At 37.0% G+C, this 17,662-nt stretch overlaps 1 protein-coding gene across 2 annotated transcripts; it reads right to left on the bottom strand.

The window, feature by feature from the left end:
* Positions 1-3,660: 3,660 nt before the first annotated feature.
* Positions 3,661-9,265, bottom strand: LOC136280190 (receptor-type tyrosine-protein kinase FLT3-like). 2 transcript variants are annotated; one of them, XM_066164953.1, is made up of 10 exons: positions 9,013-9,265; positions 8,394-8,586; positions 7,440-7,654; positions 6,962-7,146; positions 6,671-6,769; positions 5,894-6,109; positions 5,529-5,740; positions 5,343-5,383; positions 5,129-5,225; positions 3,661-4,996 (listed from the first exon to the last, which is right to left on the bottom strand). In XM_066164953.1, exons 1-10 carry the CDS (start codon positions 9,098-9,100, stop codon positions 4,816-4,818), a joined length of 1,527 nt encoding a protein of 508 aa, XP_066021050.1. In that variant the 5' UTR covers positions 9,101-9,265; the 3' UTR covers positions 3,661-4,815. The 2 variants fall into 2 exon arrangements, with proteins under 2 accessions (XP_066021050.1, XP_066021051.1); XM_066164954.1 differs by having other exon boundaries at positions 8,394-8,583.
* Positions 9,266-17,662: the final 8,397 nt, after the last annotated feature.

Raw genomic sequence — 17,662 nt, 5'->3', positions numbered from 1 at the left:
CCTGTGCGGCAGCATCGCAGCCAACTGTCACATTCTACATCTGCAGAACGAGCAACGGGAAAATACTTCTTATCATATTTTTTTATCTTGGGTTACAGCAGTATCCCTAAATATCAGAAACAAATTGGCGTTGAGATATTTTGTAAAAATATCCGTTGATTTTAAATGCAAATTTGCTAATGGCTTGTTTGCTGAACACATCCCGTCGACCGACCTAAATGGAACTTAAACTGTTCAGGAGATAAAACAACTCATGAGTTCACAAACACCTTGAAGATCAACACTGTGAAATTTAGAGAAGCAAAGCTGACGGGTCTTATCACATCGATTAGATATTAGGGCATCTGTAATTGACTAGTAGGCACTCAGAAAATTTTAGCAGGCTGACTTTCGTGTAAGGCTTTATTGCAGCTACTAATCCAAACACGAATATACCCTCGCTAGCAACATACAAGTTCAAAGAATTAACGAACAGCTGAAATTTAAATTCAGAGTTTCACCACCCTTGAGCAAGCAAAATTTTGGTAAACCGGCAAAGGGATGTTCGATCAATGCACACATTGCACTAGTTTCTTAAAACCGTCCTCGAAACCACTATGGAAGAAAACCGAATTTGCAGAAAATCTGGTTAAGTTACCTTCTATAACATCTGACAAGCAATGGACCTGAAAACACGTCTTCGTGGCATTGTACGTTGCAAACTCTGAAAGAAAAAAAACTGTACAAGGAATATACCGAAAATGCTAATGATAATGATAATGAACACAATTTTTACCCGAGGCAAATATACATTTAACACTTAAACTCCCATGAGTGACCAAGACAGAATTTCCGCTTACAGTGTCAACACGATATTAAACAGAAAAGTGATGAGAATGAAGAAAATATCAATTGAGGGAATATTAGTTGATTCATTACCAAAATCTCTGAAGTAACTTCATGAGAGTTGTATAGCAGAGAGTAAGGAGAATTACTAATGAGATCTTGGGAGTGAAAGGGTTGAGGTGTTTATTGGGAACTTCAGAATCATTTTGATGCCAGATCTTATTATATCACCTATCTTTATATTGAGGTCTAAGGTCAGGTGATGTGATATTCTCGTTTGCGGCTTCGAGGAAATATTTTTCAGTGTTATATTGAGTAAAAAATACATAATCAATGTGCAACTTCTGAGTATTTGGTGTTTAATCAAACAATATCTCCTATTTGACATTTTGGGAAGGTGAAAGGGCGATAGTCTAAGTTACAACGAAGGTGACATTTCAAGGTTTATCTTGCTATTAGCCAAGATATTCGAAGGGCGTTCATATTGGCGCGTTTTGAGGGCATACATTCCAAAAGTGCTATCTTTAAGTTTTTTGCGTCACTGGAGTCAGACATATTTTCCCTTCAATATTTCATCGTACACGTTTACGATATTTACGTAAATCTTATCTAGTTTTAGGCATAATTTAATGACATCATTCGTGTTATGTGATCTTGCCGGCGGAAGATGCAAATAATCAGAGTAAAGAGGGCAATTCGACGCTGTTGAGGACTTCTGGTTAGTCGCCGGAATATCACCAAGTCACTGACTCTTGTGTCAGTGCTTTTCAGGACTACTTTCACCTGGACGATCGCTGAGCGTTTATCTGTGTTTCTTCAGATTCTAATCACTCGTATTAACAATGATGAATGCGGTCAATTCTTTCCAAGTCAGAGTGACTCTTTTTAACAATTAGATTATGAGCTCGGGATTTCTATTGCGTGACGGTTGAAATATCACCACAGAAAACGAGAGATATTTAATCGTTTTGGCATAAATTTTCTGCATGGTCATTCAAATCTTAAAACAAGACAGGCTCTGGATTTTGATCTATTTTATTTACAAATCCACTCTGTTACGTTGCTAACTCAGCTCGCCACATATCAATGAATATCACGGGATGAATACTGCGTAGCGTAGCCACTAAGGTTGTAGCAATTCTGATAAAACACTGGTAGAGCTATACATGGACTTTTGGCTTAAACGAAATGTTCATTTGATCAGCGTTTCGTTTATTCGCAATGAATATTTAAGGTAGAGAACATGGGTCTTTCCGATATCAAAAATACATTTTAATACCGACTTTTTTAGGATGAGTTGCTAATATATTTCTTATACGGAATATTTTCTTCACATCGATAAATAAAATATTGATAAGTAGTTGTATGAATTGAACTTACTATCGGTGGTCAAAATTATCTCCGAAACTGTAATCAAATTCACAGGTTTCGCAATCTCGCGTCTTGATCAGATTTCTCTCGGTCGTGAAGTCTTGAACGAAAAATTTTTCCTATAACTGGGGAACCAGTTTATGACAAGGGAGATTTGAAAGGACGATAATTGTCAGGGTAAATTCACGTCAAATGTTTTATTCACATGTTACTTTCCTTATGAATGTACAAAGGGATTCATTTGCTGATCAGTTCAGGCAGGCGAAAAGTAAACGCTTCGGATCAATTTCAAGATTTTTTTCCTTTTTTTAATGGATAGATTTTTGAAGGTAACGACAGTTAGCAGTCAAAATGATAAAATACACCTTTACTGAAACTTAAATTAGTTCAAGTTTCTTTACTTTTATTTTGAATCTCGATGGCATCGTATTTTCCGCTTACTTCTGAAGTCACATCCCCAATATTGATCAGAGAGATTTTTATCTCACCGAGTTCATTCAATTTTCTATTTTAACATGCCCCTAGTCATCATATATTGTACTTTCAGTTCCTCAGACATATTTTTTACGAAGCCGAGAAAAAAAGTATCTTGCATTCTTGTGCAGCAAACTGACGCAACTGCATTTCTTATTGCGGAGAGCTGCTAGTTTATCATGGTCGATAAATACGGTAAACAATACTTAAATATTTTCTGTCTTGTCTTGCACGATGAGTGAAATACCAAAATATCGTTCTTAGCTCCAATAGCTATAAAAATTGGCCGGGGATTTGGTGAGCATTATAGTGTTTTGATTCCATTCATCAAAATGTTTTTTTGAACTGTCCAGATGAGCAACCGAGCTCGATGGGCCAAACTAAGAAATCACGAGAGCCTACATGTGAAATCCTTCCAATTTTAAAATTGAACGTTTTTCTCTTTTCTCCTTAGTGGATAAATCGTGCCCGTGTTAAAAAACGCGCATACAAAAGCCTTCAATACTATACAGTCTAAGCTAGGCATATACACACATGTGGCTGTGCGAAGTCCACTTGCTCCTCGGGACACCCTTTTGAATAGCCGATGAGATATGCCTGAAAAATGTGCAGCGACTTCAAGTCTCGTGGAGTATCAGCAAACGGATACCATCCCTCGTACTGTCAACCAAAGTAAAGATGACACCAGCTACAAACTTAAGTCGCTTTTCCACTATCCTTTGATGTAATCAACACCAACTTAATACCTACAACTACTTTTCAATTGATGATATCTTTCCGAGCCTATAACCTTTTATTTCCATTTTTTCTTTTTATAATTTATTTCAAAGGTAAAAACAGCAACACTTCATAAAATGCTAGCACTACTGGTTTCTAACTCTCAAACTAAATGCAACGCTCGTGGTACTTCATGTCTTCATTGTTCAAACTTCAAAAACTCATTAATAATTCATAAGCCCATTAACCTATGAAATGGTAGATAATACATCACGTGCAGTGACTTTATATCGATAAACCTCATCCTTATTAGTATGCGGTGTTTTATCAGATATAAAGACACTGCACGTGACTTATGAATATTAATTAATTATCAACACAGAAACTGACACAACAAATGGTGGGAACATATTTAATGTTCTTTCAACAAATTTCACACAGTAAATTTACTTTTGCACCAAATTAATAGTACAGTTGTGAAATACACATCTGGAAAAATTCTCTATTCCATTAGTACAGTAATCTGGTAAAGGCATATTAGCCAATACCTGAATGTTTTTCTCGTATGCTAATTTCAAACGTTCACAAAAGCATAATTGTTATGAACTCTCTTGACACACGCTTTTCCAAGAATGTTTTTGAAGCCGTTCAAAAAACTCGCAGCACGTGTTTTATCGGGTCAAAAACCACTCGGCTACGCCTCGTGGTTTTAAACCCGATTAAACACTCCTGCTCGTTTTTTAAACATTACATAATACCAAAAGTTCAACTTTGGAATGTAACAACTAATAAATTGAGGCTTTCCCTATCCCTTAGCTTTGCCTTGCAGCTTTGAATGTCTTAAACATCAATATAGATAAAACCGTTTATAGAATTATATGTTTTAAGCAAGTTAAGCATGTTTTAACAATGATAAGTGTTACGGTATAATCAAACCAACAGAAACAAACTACAAACTCAACTACTTTATCAAACAATGAGGAACATTCTTAATATGGAGCGACTCCTGAAGGAAGTACAGAAATTATCTTCAATATACTTACTTGAGCTCACTACAGTCTATATCTTAGCTTACCACTGACACAATCTCACAGCAGTACGTCTCCAAAACTCCGAAATGAACAATCTTCCGCAGTAGCTCTCCTTCAGTATAGCTTCCTAAGTAGGTCACTCCTGACAACAGCAACTAACTACCACCACACGGCTGAATCCTTATTTACATTTACAAAGTATTCTAGAACATTTCGGAAGCTTACAATACAACAACTGCGTTAGTATTACATCCAAGGTAAGCATGTCAGCATGACTAGGCATTCTAGAAATTTCGAGAAACTTATATTTACAGCTATTATCCATAACATAAGAAACTCGGAGGTAGTGTTGTCTACCAGGCGGTGATGACTGGGCGACAACCCTTGTTTATAAATCTCATCCGCTTTCTTCGTCAACCATGTCCTGTATGTTATAGTATGGACTCGACTCATCGCAGTTTGACATATCGCAGTATGTTACATCCCTCGTCATAATAGCCTCCAGTCGGTCAATCAACTCCGAGAAACTGGGGCGAGTTGTAGGATCGTTCTCCCAGCATGACGTCATCAGTTCATATCTTTCAAGTATGAAGAGGGATAGTACATTTTTATTAGAGTTTGTGGTGAAATCCAGTCAAAAAAACAAAATTTGTTGGCAATTAGAATAAAACGGTTGGGTGACAATTATTTCAAAACAAAATTCTACTCACACTTCATGGCAGCACATATCAGGTTTTTCCATGCGATAACCATTCTTTAGAAGTTTACAGAGCTCTGTATTGGTAAACGTAGGGTATGGAACACCACCTTAATTACAACAGAAGAAGAAGTATGAATGCAACGACGAACAAATAACTCTAACAATATGAAAAACGTTAATGATAAATACAATAGATATCTATCAAGAGAAGCTTTTTAACCTACCCATGGTAGCCATTTCCCAGAGAAAAATTCCATAAGACCAACTGCGAGAAATTTTAAACATTAACTATTAAATTGAGATTTGCGGCATCTCTGAGCAAGACTGAAAAAAACAAGTTGTAAACAAACAAAAGAGAAAATTTGCTGAAACAGAAATACTACACTCAGTAGCAGCTCCAGTCTACTTACACGTCACTCTTGATAGTGAAAACACCCTCGAAGATGCTCTCTGGTGCCATCCATTTAACTGGCAGCTTTTTAGCTTTTTTTATGCTGTACACGTCTTCGTACACTTGGCGCATCAAACCAAAGTCTGACACCTTCACTCGTCCATCTTGACCAACAAGGATGTTCCGAGCTGCAAGGTCACGATGAACGAAATCATTTTCGGCAAGGTGATTCTGGGAAAAAATAATGAAAAAAAAAATTGCTCAAAGTGGTGTAACTGAAGACGACATAAAATAATGTCGAAAATGATCTTCAGGTATGGTTTCTGCGTAAGGTTTTTTCGAAGGTAAGCCCACAGTCACTTTTGATTTAATTCATTTACTTACCATTCCTCTTGCTACTTGCCAAGCAAATGAAAACAGCTGTTGAGCAGAGAAACCAACAACATCCACGTCATCATTATCATTTACGCCATCAAGGTTACTCTCATGAAGATTCACCGTAGACAGCGAAATGACAGCAGCGTGGTTATAGTAACCTGGACTGGATGGCATTGACATCAATTCGATATTTTCCTGATTTACAGCACTATCACAACTTTTCTGGGTGATAAAGGAATGAATTAAAGTAATAGATTAATGTTCACTGTTAGATCATGATTCATGGTGGGATGGCTTGCATGGAAGGGAGATAACTATGAATGCTTGATATCCGTCGAACTTTATTTTGACAAATAAAATCCGAAAAAGGCATTCGCTGTTCACAAAGCATTTTTCCGTCCCGCATAGTCCATGCAAAGCGACAGAAATTGCGCCAAGTCGCCGAGTTATCTGCCTTAATCTTCTTTTTACAACCGCACTTGTGGAGGTGGAGTAGTTTTCCTGAAGGGCCTCAAGGAGCCTAGCTTCCCTCTCAAGCAAAATGGTACCTCATTTTTCTCCTTGATTTTTTCGGGGGTGAGGGGAGGGGTCTCTGATTCCGTTTAGCTTGACTGCATTTTATTTCTTAGAGGAATAATATTTTTAGGAAACATTACACCTTACTTTCGAGTTTCAGTTCAATGGACGGAATAATGAATACTAATATAAATACGGTCAATCGCGACTTGCTTGGCAAAGCCTTCCCCATAGCCTAAACTACCGAAATAGCACAAAAATACTTACTCGACTAGGTTCGCATCTTTTCAACTCATCAATCGGAGTGTCTCTATCTTCATAAAACTTTTCCGCCTCCTTTCCTCTGAGGGCTTGATTTTTATTTACCTGAAGCGTAATAGGCAAAATATTTACCACAGATATGTATATACAGAATAAGGGTAGAAGATAAAGTTGTTATTTGTTTTATCCAGAATCTAGCGAAACGCAATACAAGGCCAATGATAAAGCCTCTTCCTTTCTCACTGACATCGAAATACAAAAATTTAGCCTTGCTCAGGAAAATCTCTCTCCCCTTACCGATCGCCTCTTTTGCCGTAACCATTGTAACAGATCACCATACGGAACATACTCTATCACCAGAAACTTGGTGTCCTGCAGTGTGCAGCATCCGACCAAAGACACGATATTCTGATGTGAACCCAACAGCTTCATTTGTAATATTTCATGAAGGAAAGCTTCTCTTTGCTCATCGCTTGGATCACCTGTGGATAGATGTTATTGATGCTTTCAGCGTTTGTGAGTCCAGTCTTAGACCTTTTGGCGTTCGCAACAGCCCCTGGATTGAATAGGATGCTTGAAACCCAACGTGAGTAACAGCTATCTCGATTATTAAAGCGCATGCGCAGGTCGTGAACTAGCCCCTTCTAGCTTGATATGTTAAAAGGAAAGCTTGAAAGATGTTACCAGTCGACTTCTGATTCCATGCAACGGCAGGTCCTTTTCTTATCGATTAAAAATTTCATTTTGACAGTATTTAGGCGCTATTTCTACTCACCCTGTAATACTTTTACCGCAACAACTTGACATTGTTTTTCTGGCTTTAGTCTTTCTCTTGTTTCAAACACTTCTATTCCAGCTCTTCTCGTAAGAGTTGCTTTGTAAACCACACCAAATGCACCTCGGCCCAGCTCCTCCTCATAATGCACCTGCTTGGGAAGAATTTCCCACTTGTCAAGAGGAATAATCTCGCGGAAAGGACGCTGAACATGTCTGTTGAAAACACAAATTTGGATTCAGTGAGAGAATGTTAAATGACTTAATAACTGATAGCTTTTTCATCATTAAGACAATAATTACAGTTAACCCTCTCCCCTTCTGATTTAGCACCATATTCAAAACCAACCGCGCTGAAGAGTAATATTTAAGGAAAGTCTTTAGAAGATATCCTGATCAGAGCAACAACAACACATCTTCCGAGCATAATTCTGTAGTTCTCTCCTAGGCTGCAGTGTGACTGCTTTCTCATGTCATGAGCCAACCCGCCCCATTCCCCCTACTTCTCGGTCGTGAACTTGAAAGACGCCAATTTCGGGATCTTTGGAAGCTCAAAAATAATAATAATAACAATAATAATAATAATAAAAATAATAATAATAATAAAATAACCAAAATAGTTGCTAAATTAACTTTTTCGATTTTTTTTATTCGTGGGACAATAAGATTTACTTTGTTGATAGAAAAGTTTTTGGGTAAGTGGCGCTTTCAGAACTAACAGATTGAGAAACCTAAAGCTAAAGAACTGCAGAATAATTGACTCAGCTTGTGGATCGGAAGCAAGCATCATCTGTTCGAAGATACTAACGTTAAGATCACCCGACCAAACGATCGTTCTGTTGTTGTTTTTGACATGCATATACACCATGCAGAGGAAGCTTACAGAAATTTACATAAGCCGTGATTGAATTGTGCTTGTTTACCATAATAACTATATTGGGCTTGTGAACATTACCTTTTTAACCTAGCGTGTCTTTTGCTTTTGTAGCACCGAAGTCCCATAATGCAGCACAGCACGAGTATCACTACAAAGGTAGCACCAGGCAAGCTGTAAATAAGGGCTACAGAACTCATGGCCTCGTTTTTCTGCGTTTTGATTGCAAGGGTAGGTGTTTTGGCCATGATATCCGGTGCTGCGACTGTTGCTGCTGAAAAAAGTCAAATCTAAATAATCCAAGAAGCATTTACAACACGTAATCATAGTAAGTAGATATTTAGAAAAAATTCTCCAGCTGAAGCCAGGTTTTTCCTCTATCATTTACACGAAATGCAAAAAACGAATCTTATTTGTGGTTAAGTCACTTTAGTTACCAAAAGTAATCCCATTCATTTGAAACTTCGTAAAGCAGAATTAGTGTTATACCTGTGTTCATTTTCAACCATTTCCATTTCAAAAGTTTAAGCGACTCTCTTTGCTCCAACCTAATGAACGTCAGAAATATTCAATTTATTCCCTACGTATTGGATGAGGCGCATTTTTTTCCGTGCAAAATGTCATCTCTAAGGCAGGATGCCACAAAGACACATTTGAGAGAAAATATGCTTTGAAGACTCGACAAAGTGGGCTTACTTACGCCTAATATTTTTCTCGCAAATGTAAGGGGCACTCTTGTCACAGTCCATATCATTCCATCGGCCAGGAGGGTATAGTTGACTGTACATGTACAAGAAAATCCCAGAGACTGCAACACAGTCTTCCCCATCACCAGAATTATCAGGTTCACCCTTATTCCAGTGAGAGAAGTTGGCAGGTGTATTATCATGGTCCCATTTGAAGTCATTTTCATCATTAGAATTATGAAGTCCAATCCAAAGTGCCTTTAGACAAGAAAAGAATTTAATATTGCAACAACACAATCACAATGTTTAGGTCTTAACATTTCTAAATATTGATAATGAAATAACATAAGTAACATAATATTCCTTCGGAGCTACTATGGTAAAAATTATTTTATATCACATCTAGCGCGCAAGTCCTACCTAATTCCTTTAGAAGCTAGCATGGCAGAAATCCTTTGGTACGCATGGCCGTGCATCCATAACACTCAAGAAGCTAGAGTTGCTCTCGACTTCGCCTCGGATAACTTTTATGCTTCCCTCGTGCTCTCCAAATTTCCCACGCGCATCCATAACTCGATATACACACGCTAAGCATGAACCAATTCTTTCTTAACAATTTCGCCTAATTTACAAATTGTAGATTGCAGTATTGATATTATTTTGACTAATAGAAGAAAGAGGAGCTCGGCAATCAAAAACTTAATCAAGCTTATTCATTTTATATTTGAACTTTATCTTTTTTTGATAAAATAGATAATAATTCACCGATGAGAAATTCTGAAAGGAAAGTTTGATGTATTTTCCATTTTATCTATTTATTTTATCGTGAATAGACCAAAAATAACATCTTCGGTATTTGAGATCAAGTCGGAATTATTGCTTGAATCAGACCATTGCCACCGACTTCCAGAGTAAATGATATCGTGAAATGGTACTCTGGCAGCTGTAAACAGACCTGTATTCTTCTACTGATGTTGATTCTATCCGTTATGAAACTTTGTTCATCGGCATCATCTATTTTCACTAAAAATCCTCCAAGAATTTCACATCGCCTCACTGCTTTATACCAAGTGACCATTTCAGAGCTAAATTTGTAGCAAGATGATCCATACTGATAATACCATCCGGATGGACAGGATGGATGGACGGATGGTTGAACTAACGAAAATGAAACACATAGTCAGCCATGGCGATATTTCTTTTATCATATAAACTATTTCGTGCCGCTCGGTTAGGTTGATGAATGAACGGCAAAGCTTTCACCATTCTCGATCCAAGGTATTTTGTCGAAATTTTCTCGGATTATGGCAGCTAATTTACTGAAAAATCCATATCATTTACAGACACCGTATCGCTTTCCTAAGAGGGAAAGAAAACCAGTATACGAAAAGAAAAACCAAAAGTTACGTATCTAGTGGCTTTAGTAATGGCATTTCTCGAGGCTGAGAACAAAAAGATCGACAACTGGAAGACTTGCCACAGCCTGATTTGGCCGTTTACCTGAAAGATTTCTTCTGTCGGTAAGGAAGAAGTCGATGAATAAGAATTTTGTAAATTGAAAATTACGCCCATAATTGTTTTTGTAATCATGATTCAACGCATTTTTGCATCTTCATCCTTGGCGACAGCCCACTGTGTGATTTTTTTTTCGGGAATTGTCGTATTCTTTATTTTTATTGATTATTTAAGTTGGCTTTTCTTGTCAGTGAAGGGCTACTGTGTTTATATGATGAACAAAATAATACCTGATTGCTTCTAAATATGGAATTTCTCTTCTCGTGTTCAACTAGAGCTATCGAGTTGAACACTCGAAGAGTAATTCAGTTTGAAATTTACGCGCGCTCATGTATTATTCTCCATATAACAAATATTCACAATATCGGGCTGATGACGTGATTCGAGCTTCCTCAGTTTCACGCGCAAGATGTCAATCTCAATTGGTAAAACCAAATTATCTTGTGATACCGCTCAACGACGCGGTACCAGAATTTCTTTAGAAACTTTCTACCTTCATTCATCTCTAAATTGCTATCATTTTGTCTTACCAGGTAGATCAGCAGCTTCGAAATACAAAGAGAATCCCCTGTCCCGGCTGGTAAAATTATCACGAGACTCAAATTTTATTACCACGCTATTTCCAGTTACAAAAATGGTTTCTCCAGTCGCTTTGCCACAATAACTTCCAAAATATTGGTGCTGTTCGTTCCGAAACGTCAGATGGTCGTCTCTTTTAATACAAAATATAATAATAATTCTAATACTGAAGGGAAAAATTATCTGAAACTAAAAACATCATCTACTAGACTTTTCGAAAGCAAATTCCTATACAACCCTTTTCTTCAGGAAATAAAGAAAAAATTGACTGAAATAAAAGCCCATCTTCCCCCTAAAAAGCATTGAAGTGAGAGATCATGCTGCACTGTAACTAAGGGAAAGTCATGGATAGGATTACTCGGTAAAAGGCTAAACAGGTATTCAATTCTGTACACAACTACTACGATCGATCTTTCCTCTATTGGAAAAAAACATTCTTTTTAGAGGTAATGAAAGAGGGAGCGCCAGGGTGGGGTGGTTGGCGGGGGTTTATAGGACCTAATTCTGTTATTCCGCCTGCTGTAAGCATATGAGTTTATAATCAATCCTTACTCACAAGCACTGCAACTCATTACCAACAGGATATGGGTCAGGCATCTTAAAGTATTGAAACTTTATTTTCATTCTCGTGCCAGATAGTTTGGACTTTTCAAAGTATTATTCACCACTGAACCACAGTCGGCTGAATAAAACAACAACAGCAGCAACAAAAGAAACGAAGTTACCTTAACATTATGCTGAGCAGCAATGTAAATATATTGGAACAAACGAAAAAAAAATTAACGTAGAAAAGAGTTTAAATCCAACAGGACTGATTTGAGCATTCACGTTGCCGTCTCTTGTTGTGATAACCAATTTGGCCGTGACGTTATGTAAATACGTTCAATTAACTGGCTAGTGATCCACTTACTGTTTTTCTCGCAAAAGGGAAATGCCCAGTCTTTGCACGGTACGTCATTCCATTTCCCAGCTGGAAAGGGTGCGCCATACAAGTCATACCAAATCCCATAGGCCCATACACAGTCGGACTGTACAATTACAATTACAAATCATCTTATTTATCGAAGTTTAAATTACAGGAAGTAGCTGCTCACCGAAAATAACTTAAGGGTTAAACCGGTTCGGTGACCATCATTCATAGGGGTAATGAGCTAAGTCATTTATCCTTTTATCTTTATTAAGACTTCTACTCACAGTACAAACACACGATTTAAAGATAATTCAAACACATTACAAATTAGGAAATAATAAGATGAGTATAACAAATACATTATCAAATAGATAAACAAATGATTGAATGAATAACAATATGAAGTAGCGATTTGTACCAATAAATTAAAAAATAATAGAAACTAGAGAAAATAATGGTGCTTTTCCCTTGATAGAAATTAGTAAAATACAATAGTTAATTATTTTTTGAATGAAGAAGCGGTGAGAATTTGAATATTTAGTCGATCTCATTCTAAAATTTCAGCCCATTATATCGAACATAAATTTTCCATAATTTGGTAACAGGCAGATCTATTTTAAAAACATTGTGCTTCCATGGGATTTTATCTAAAAGTGTGTCGAAGATGATGGGAAATTTTCCAAATTTGAACTTGTTCATGAACCAAAGGCTTAAAGTTGGATATGATGAAAACCAAAGACAAGTATGTACGCACATAAAAATATGAAGGGGTCTAAAGATATGGTAGCAAGTTTTGCCCCAAACTAAACAACTATAGGACAAAAACGAAAGAATGTTCGCCTCATACCGCTTTATTATTAGGCTCGTACTTATTCCAGTTGGAGTAACGAGGAGGAGTATCGTCATACACCCATTTGTAGTTATTATCCTTATCAGGATCGTGTAGGCCAATCCAAAAATCCTAACGTAAGAGATTGTCACTGAAAAATCCGATGAATACATCAATAATGATCACTTTGAAGACGTATAGAGCTTCACCTCTTTCGGTCTTAGAATTATGTTTATATTAACTTTAGATGATAAAAACAATAAATTAGCACTGCTGAACTCATATTTTGGTTGAGTACCATATCTATATATCGTTTGACATAAACAAGAGTCCGACAGAACATTCTTCCGTGAGCAAACAGCCACCCAACTAATTTTTGGTGTTTGCATATTGCACCAACTCTCTTAACCGGACAATTCTACGACAGATATTTCTTCCAATTCCCGAGGATGTTCGCCTACGAGAGATTTGACTGTTATTTTTCCAAAGTTGTATGCTGCTATCTTTTCAGTTACTATCGTAATTTCTTGCCATAATTTATCAATTTATTATTCTATCACCTGGTTTTGTACGAACCTTACCAAATATTTGGTTTTATCAACTGGATTGATAATGTGAATCTGATGTGTCGAGCGTTCGTCCTTTGTCGGAGCGAGTTCAAGAGTTGTTGGTTATATGGTTTATAATTATACAGAAAGATGGAGCTACGCTACAATAGTAAATCAGTAGAATAGATAAAGGATACTGCATGGCCGCGCGGGGATACGAGGGATACTTTCAGCTCGAGAAGATAAAGTTCGTATCCCCAAGCGGCCATGTAATCTGTTTATTTTATAGATACTCATGAAATTCCTACGCAAAAGACAACTCTTTTTTTTATTCATTTTTGAAACAGCAAAATAGTGCGATCAAAGTGGTCACCTACTGCAAAATGCCTGTCACAAAAATGTTATAAAACTCAGATATAGAGTTATAAAGGAGACATAATTATAAGTCGTAGAAGGTCTTATTTTTAGTGTTTGTATTTTCTTCTCCCTCTATGAATTTTTCAACATCACTTTCCGAGACTTCGGTAAATCTTCCTGAATGTTCTTCAAACTCGGAAAAAGGATCGATGTGCAAATTTGGCAGCTCATCGACAAAGTCACCGGTTACCGTACTGTCTTCGCACCTCGAAGCCATTTTGTGAATGAAATTTCAAAACAACCGGCCGCGCTCCTGAACGGGAAGCTCAGTTTTGTAACTGGCTAATCATATTAGTAACCATGTCGACACCAATATCCTCACACGTGAAAGATAAAAATAGTATCTTCACTGCGGGCGATGAAGATGCGATTTTTCAGTAAAAGGAGAAATCCTGGTATTTCATCGGTATCTATATAATAAAAAGCGTTTGTCGATACCGATTTGAAAGATATTTTTTCCAGATTTTTTGCAGCTTTCCAAACTGCCTAGATGTGGGAAAAGGCCGCAGACTGTCGCATGTTGCTTTTAATGATTTGGGAGATGAATGTACCTAGCGACTAGTATGGACACGTTTTCGTCATTCCTCTTTAAATCACTAACCTGTGCGAGTCGCATTTCTTTTATTTTATTCGTAATAGAAGACTGCTCTTTGTCATCATCGATCTTCACCAAATGTCCTCCGAGACTTTGACAGTATCTGCTAGCTTGATCCCAATGCATAGACTTAAAACTGAATTTATAGCAGGATGAACCATATTGGTGATACCAACCAATCGGGCAGATACTTGGTTGAACTAACAAAAGTAAAACAAGTCAAGTTTACGATTGTTCAGTCTTTAGCGGAAACTGTACCAATCATCGTTTACACCGAAAAAAAAGCAACTCGTACTAAATAATACTGTGTAAAAGTAATGCAAACGATCATCGTTGATCATCACACAAATCCCAATTCATTGACGGGATTTAGATAATGTTTACTACAAGGCAATTATTCTAACAGATGAGATTAATCGTTGAGATCTTCGCTCGCGAACAATCAATTTCCGGGCGCTATATTTGAAGAGAATTCTTTGCTTTCCTTTTAAACTGAACTATATTCTGGGAGACTGGAAATTGAGATACATTACCGGGTTGATCAACAGCTTCAAAGCGTAACACGAATCCTCTCCTTGTCATGTTAGAACTAATTCCAGAATGAAAGTTTATCAACGTGTAGTTTCCAGTCATCAAAATAGTTTCGCCATTCATTGAACCACAGTATCTCCCAAAACCTTGTTTTCTGTCGTCACGGAACGTCAAATAGTCATCCCTTTGGAAAAGAAGTAAAAAATAAATCTAAAATAACATACATCACTACATTGAAATTAATTCGGGGATGGGTGGATATATTTCTACAAGTCATATTCGAAAGTTTGCTTCACTTGCGCGTTTTTGAGTCCACGATCAATTACTTTGGACTCGAACAATCAGTGACGGAAGAATCAAAATCAACTGAACTCGTGTAGATTTTTTCAACCTGGATGAATAGATCGGAAGAATTTTGGAGGAGCTAAACGATGAGATTACAGGAAAGCAAATGGGAATAGACAGGAATTTTGCTTGAACGGCTTTAAATAATTTGCCAAGATAAAAGTTAAAACAGCACGTTTAAGGAAGTGAGGTACCATTTTGCTGCCTGCCCTCGTAAGTTTGTAACAAAATAAATTTTCGCTATTTTCTCTCGCAGCTGATTGAAGGATCAGAAGAATAGTGAATATGTAAATGAACATAACTCATCTTTACTGTTTGCCACTGTTAAAATCAAGCTTGAACCCAACATTCGTTCTTTCTTCTAACTTAAAATACCTATAAAGGATAACAGTCATTCCTCACTTACTGGCAGTGATAATAATTCCTTAGATCAGGCAACCTCATGTACTCAAACGTGATGTTCAATCTAAATCCAGATGGAATAGGAACTTTAAATTCACACTCCATATTGTCTGGATAGCCTTCAGGATAATTTGGACTTTTCAAAGTGTTATTCACCACTGAACCACAGTCTGGCAACAAAATAACAAACAAATACTGACTTAAATGGTATAATAATATCTGTAAATCAGAGCTCACTGAATCAACAATGAATAATGTGGTTTTGTCTTATGAAAAAGCCTAAAATGACAGAGCATATTAAGATCCTTAGAGCGTTAAGGCCTGTATATAAAGAGAGAAACGAAGACTACGAAGTGCAACTACGCGACTTTTGACTTCGATGGCCACTTTCTGAGCAAATTTTTAAGCATTTGTCATTCTTATCGCTACGGTCACTGTCACTCTTGCTGTTGCTGTTGTAGCACTTTGTCATTGTCATTGTTATTGCGATATTTTGCCTTTTACAAAATGCCACCCTCAGTGTCTAAATAAAATTGAAGTTCTCATTAGGGCTAACCGTCAGCCGTAAAACAGCAAAAAAAAAAGTTATAGCCGTTAGATAAAAAGTTAAGGAATATTAACCGTTAGTCTTAAAAAAAAGTTAACCGTAACAAGTTTTCTTTAATCGCAAAGAAAACAAATTAACCGCTGACCGTAATTTTGAGACACTCAAAATTCAATGAATGGCGTAATTGTGTGGTTACCCTGTGCGGTAGCATCGCCGCCAACTGTCACATTCCACATCTGCAGAACGAGCAATGGGAAAAGACTTCTCATCATATCTTGTTATCTTGAGTTACAGCAGTATCCCTAAATATCAGAAACAAACAAAAAAAATGGCGATGAGATCTTTCGCAAAAATGTCCATTGATTTTAAATGTAAATTTGCTAATGGCTTGTTGCTGAATACATTCCGTCAACCGACCTAAATGGAACTTAAATTATTCAGGAGATAAAACAGCTCATGAGTTCACAAACACCTTGAAGATCAACACTGTGAAATTTAGAGAAGTAAAGCTGACGGGTTTTACCACATCTATAGATATTAGGGCATCTTTAATTGTAAAGTCCGCGTGGCTAGTAGGCACTCAGAAAATTTTAGCAGGCTGACTTTTGTGTAAGGCTTTATTGCAGCCACTAATTCAAACACGAATATACCCTCGCTAGCAACATACAGGTTCAAAGAATTGACGAACAGCTGAAATTGAAATTCACAGTTTCACCACCCTTGAAAAAAGAACGCAAAATTTTGGGAAAACCAGGAAAGAGATGTTGGATCCATGCACATATTGCGCTAGTTTCTTAAAACCGTCCTCAAAACCACTATGGAAGAAAACCTATATGCAGGAAATCTGGTTAAGTTACCTTCTATAACACCTGACAAGTAATGAACCTGAAAACACGTCTTCGTGGCATTGTGCGTTGCGAACTCTTAAAGAAAAAAAAACTGTTCAAGGAATATACCGAAAATGATAATGAACACAATTTTTACCTGAGACAACTGTGATTAATACTGGTGAATCTTCCTGTTCCTTGGCCTATAAAGGAACAGAACTGAGTGGCAACCTGTACCCAGCTGGGATCAAATTAATTTGTACAAATCTCCATTTTAAAATGTACTTGATATTTTAGGTATCTTAGTTCCTGAATGAACCTTTTAATGAGTTCTTTGGCAAATAAGTTACTGTGTCAACCAATCAGGTTTGGTTTGTAATTTGAAAGTTACTCTTCAGCAACTAAGTTCCTCAACAACCCAATGACATGGAAGAATATATGTCATGTCATTTATAAATTAAGGTTTGCCTGCTTTATTTCTGTTAACGACATAAAAAACAGACAACTATAGGCGGGAAATTTCTACTTTTAGAGCAGTAATGTTTCGCCATACATTGGATGCCATCTGTAGTAAATTATTCTTCTTCAATGCTGCATTATTTTCGTTACTGCTTAACGC

Source organism: Pocillopora verrucosa, chromosome 4 (genome assembly GCF_036669915.1).
Source record: "Pocillopora verrucosa isolate sample1 chromosome 4, ASM3666991v2, whole genome shotgun sequence".
NCBI lineage: Eukaryota > Metazoa > Cnidaria > Anthozoa > Scleractinia > Pocilloporidae > Pocillopora > Pocillopora verrucosa.
The sequence above is the reverse complement of the archived record's forward strand: the minus strand, read 5'-3'. Positions and strand labels throughout refer to the sequence as shown.

Coding starts and splice junctions, on each gene's coding strand:
- LOC136280190 (XM_066164953.1), bottom strand. CDS start 9,100: ATGTACAGTCAACTATACCCTCCTGGCCGATGGAATGATATGGACTGT. Junction 7,655..8,393: donor AGACACGCTAGGTTAAAAAG/GTAATGTTCACA, acceptor TGTTTTCAACAG/ACATGTTCAGCGTCCTTTCC. Junction 6,770..6,961: donor TACGGCAAAAGAGGCGATCG/GTAAGGGGAGAG, acceptor ATTACGCTTCAG/GTAAATAAAAATCAAGCCCT.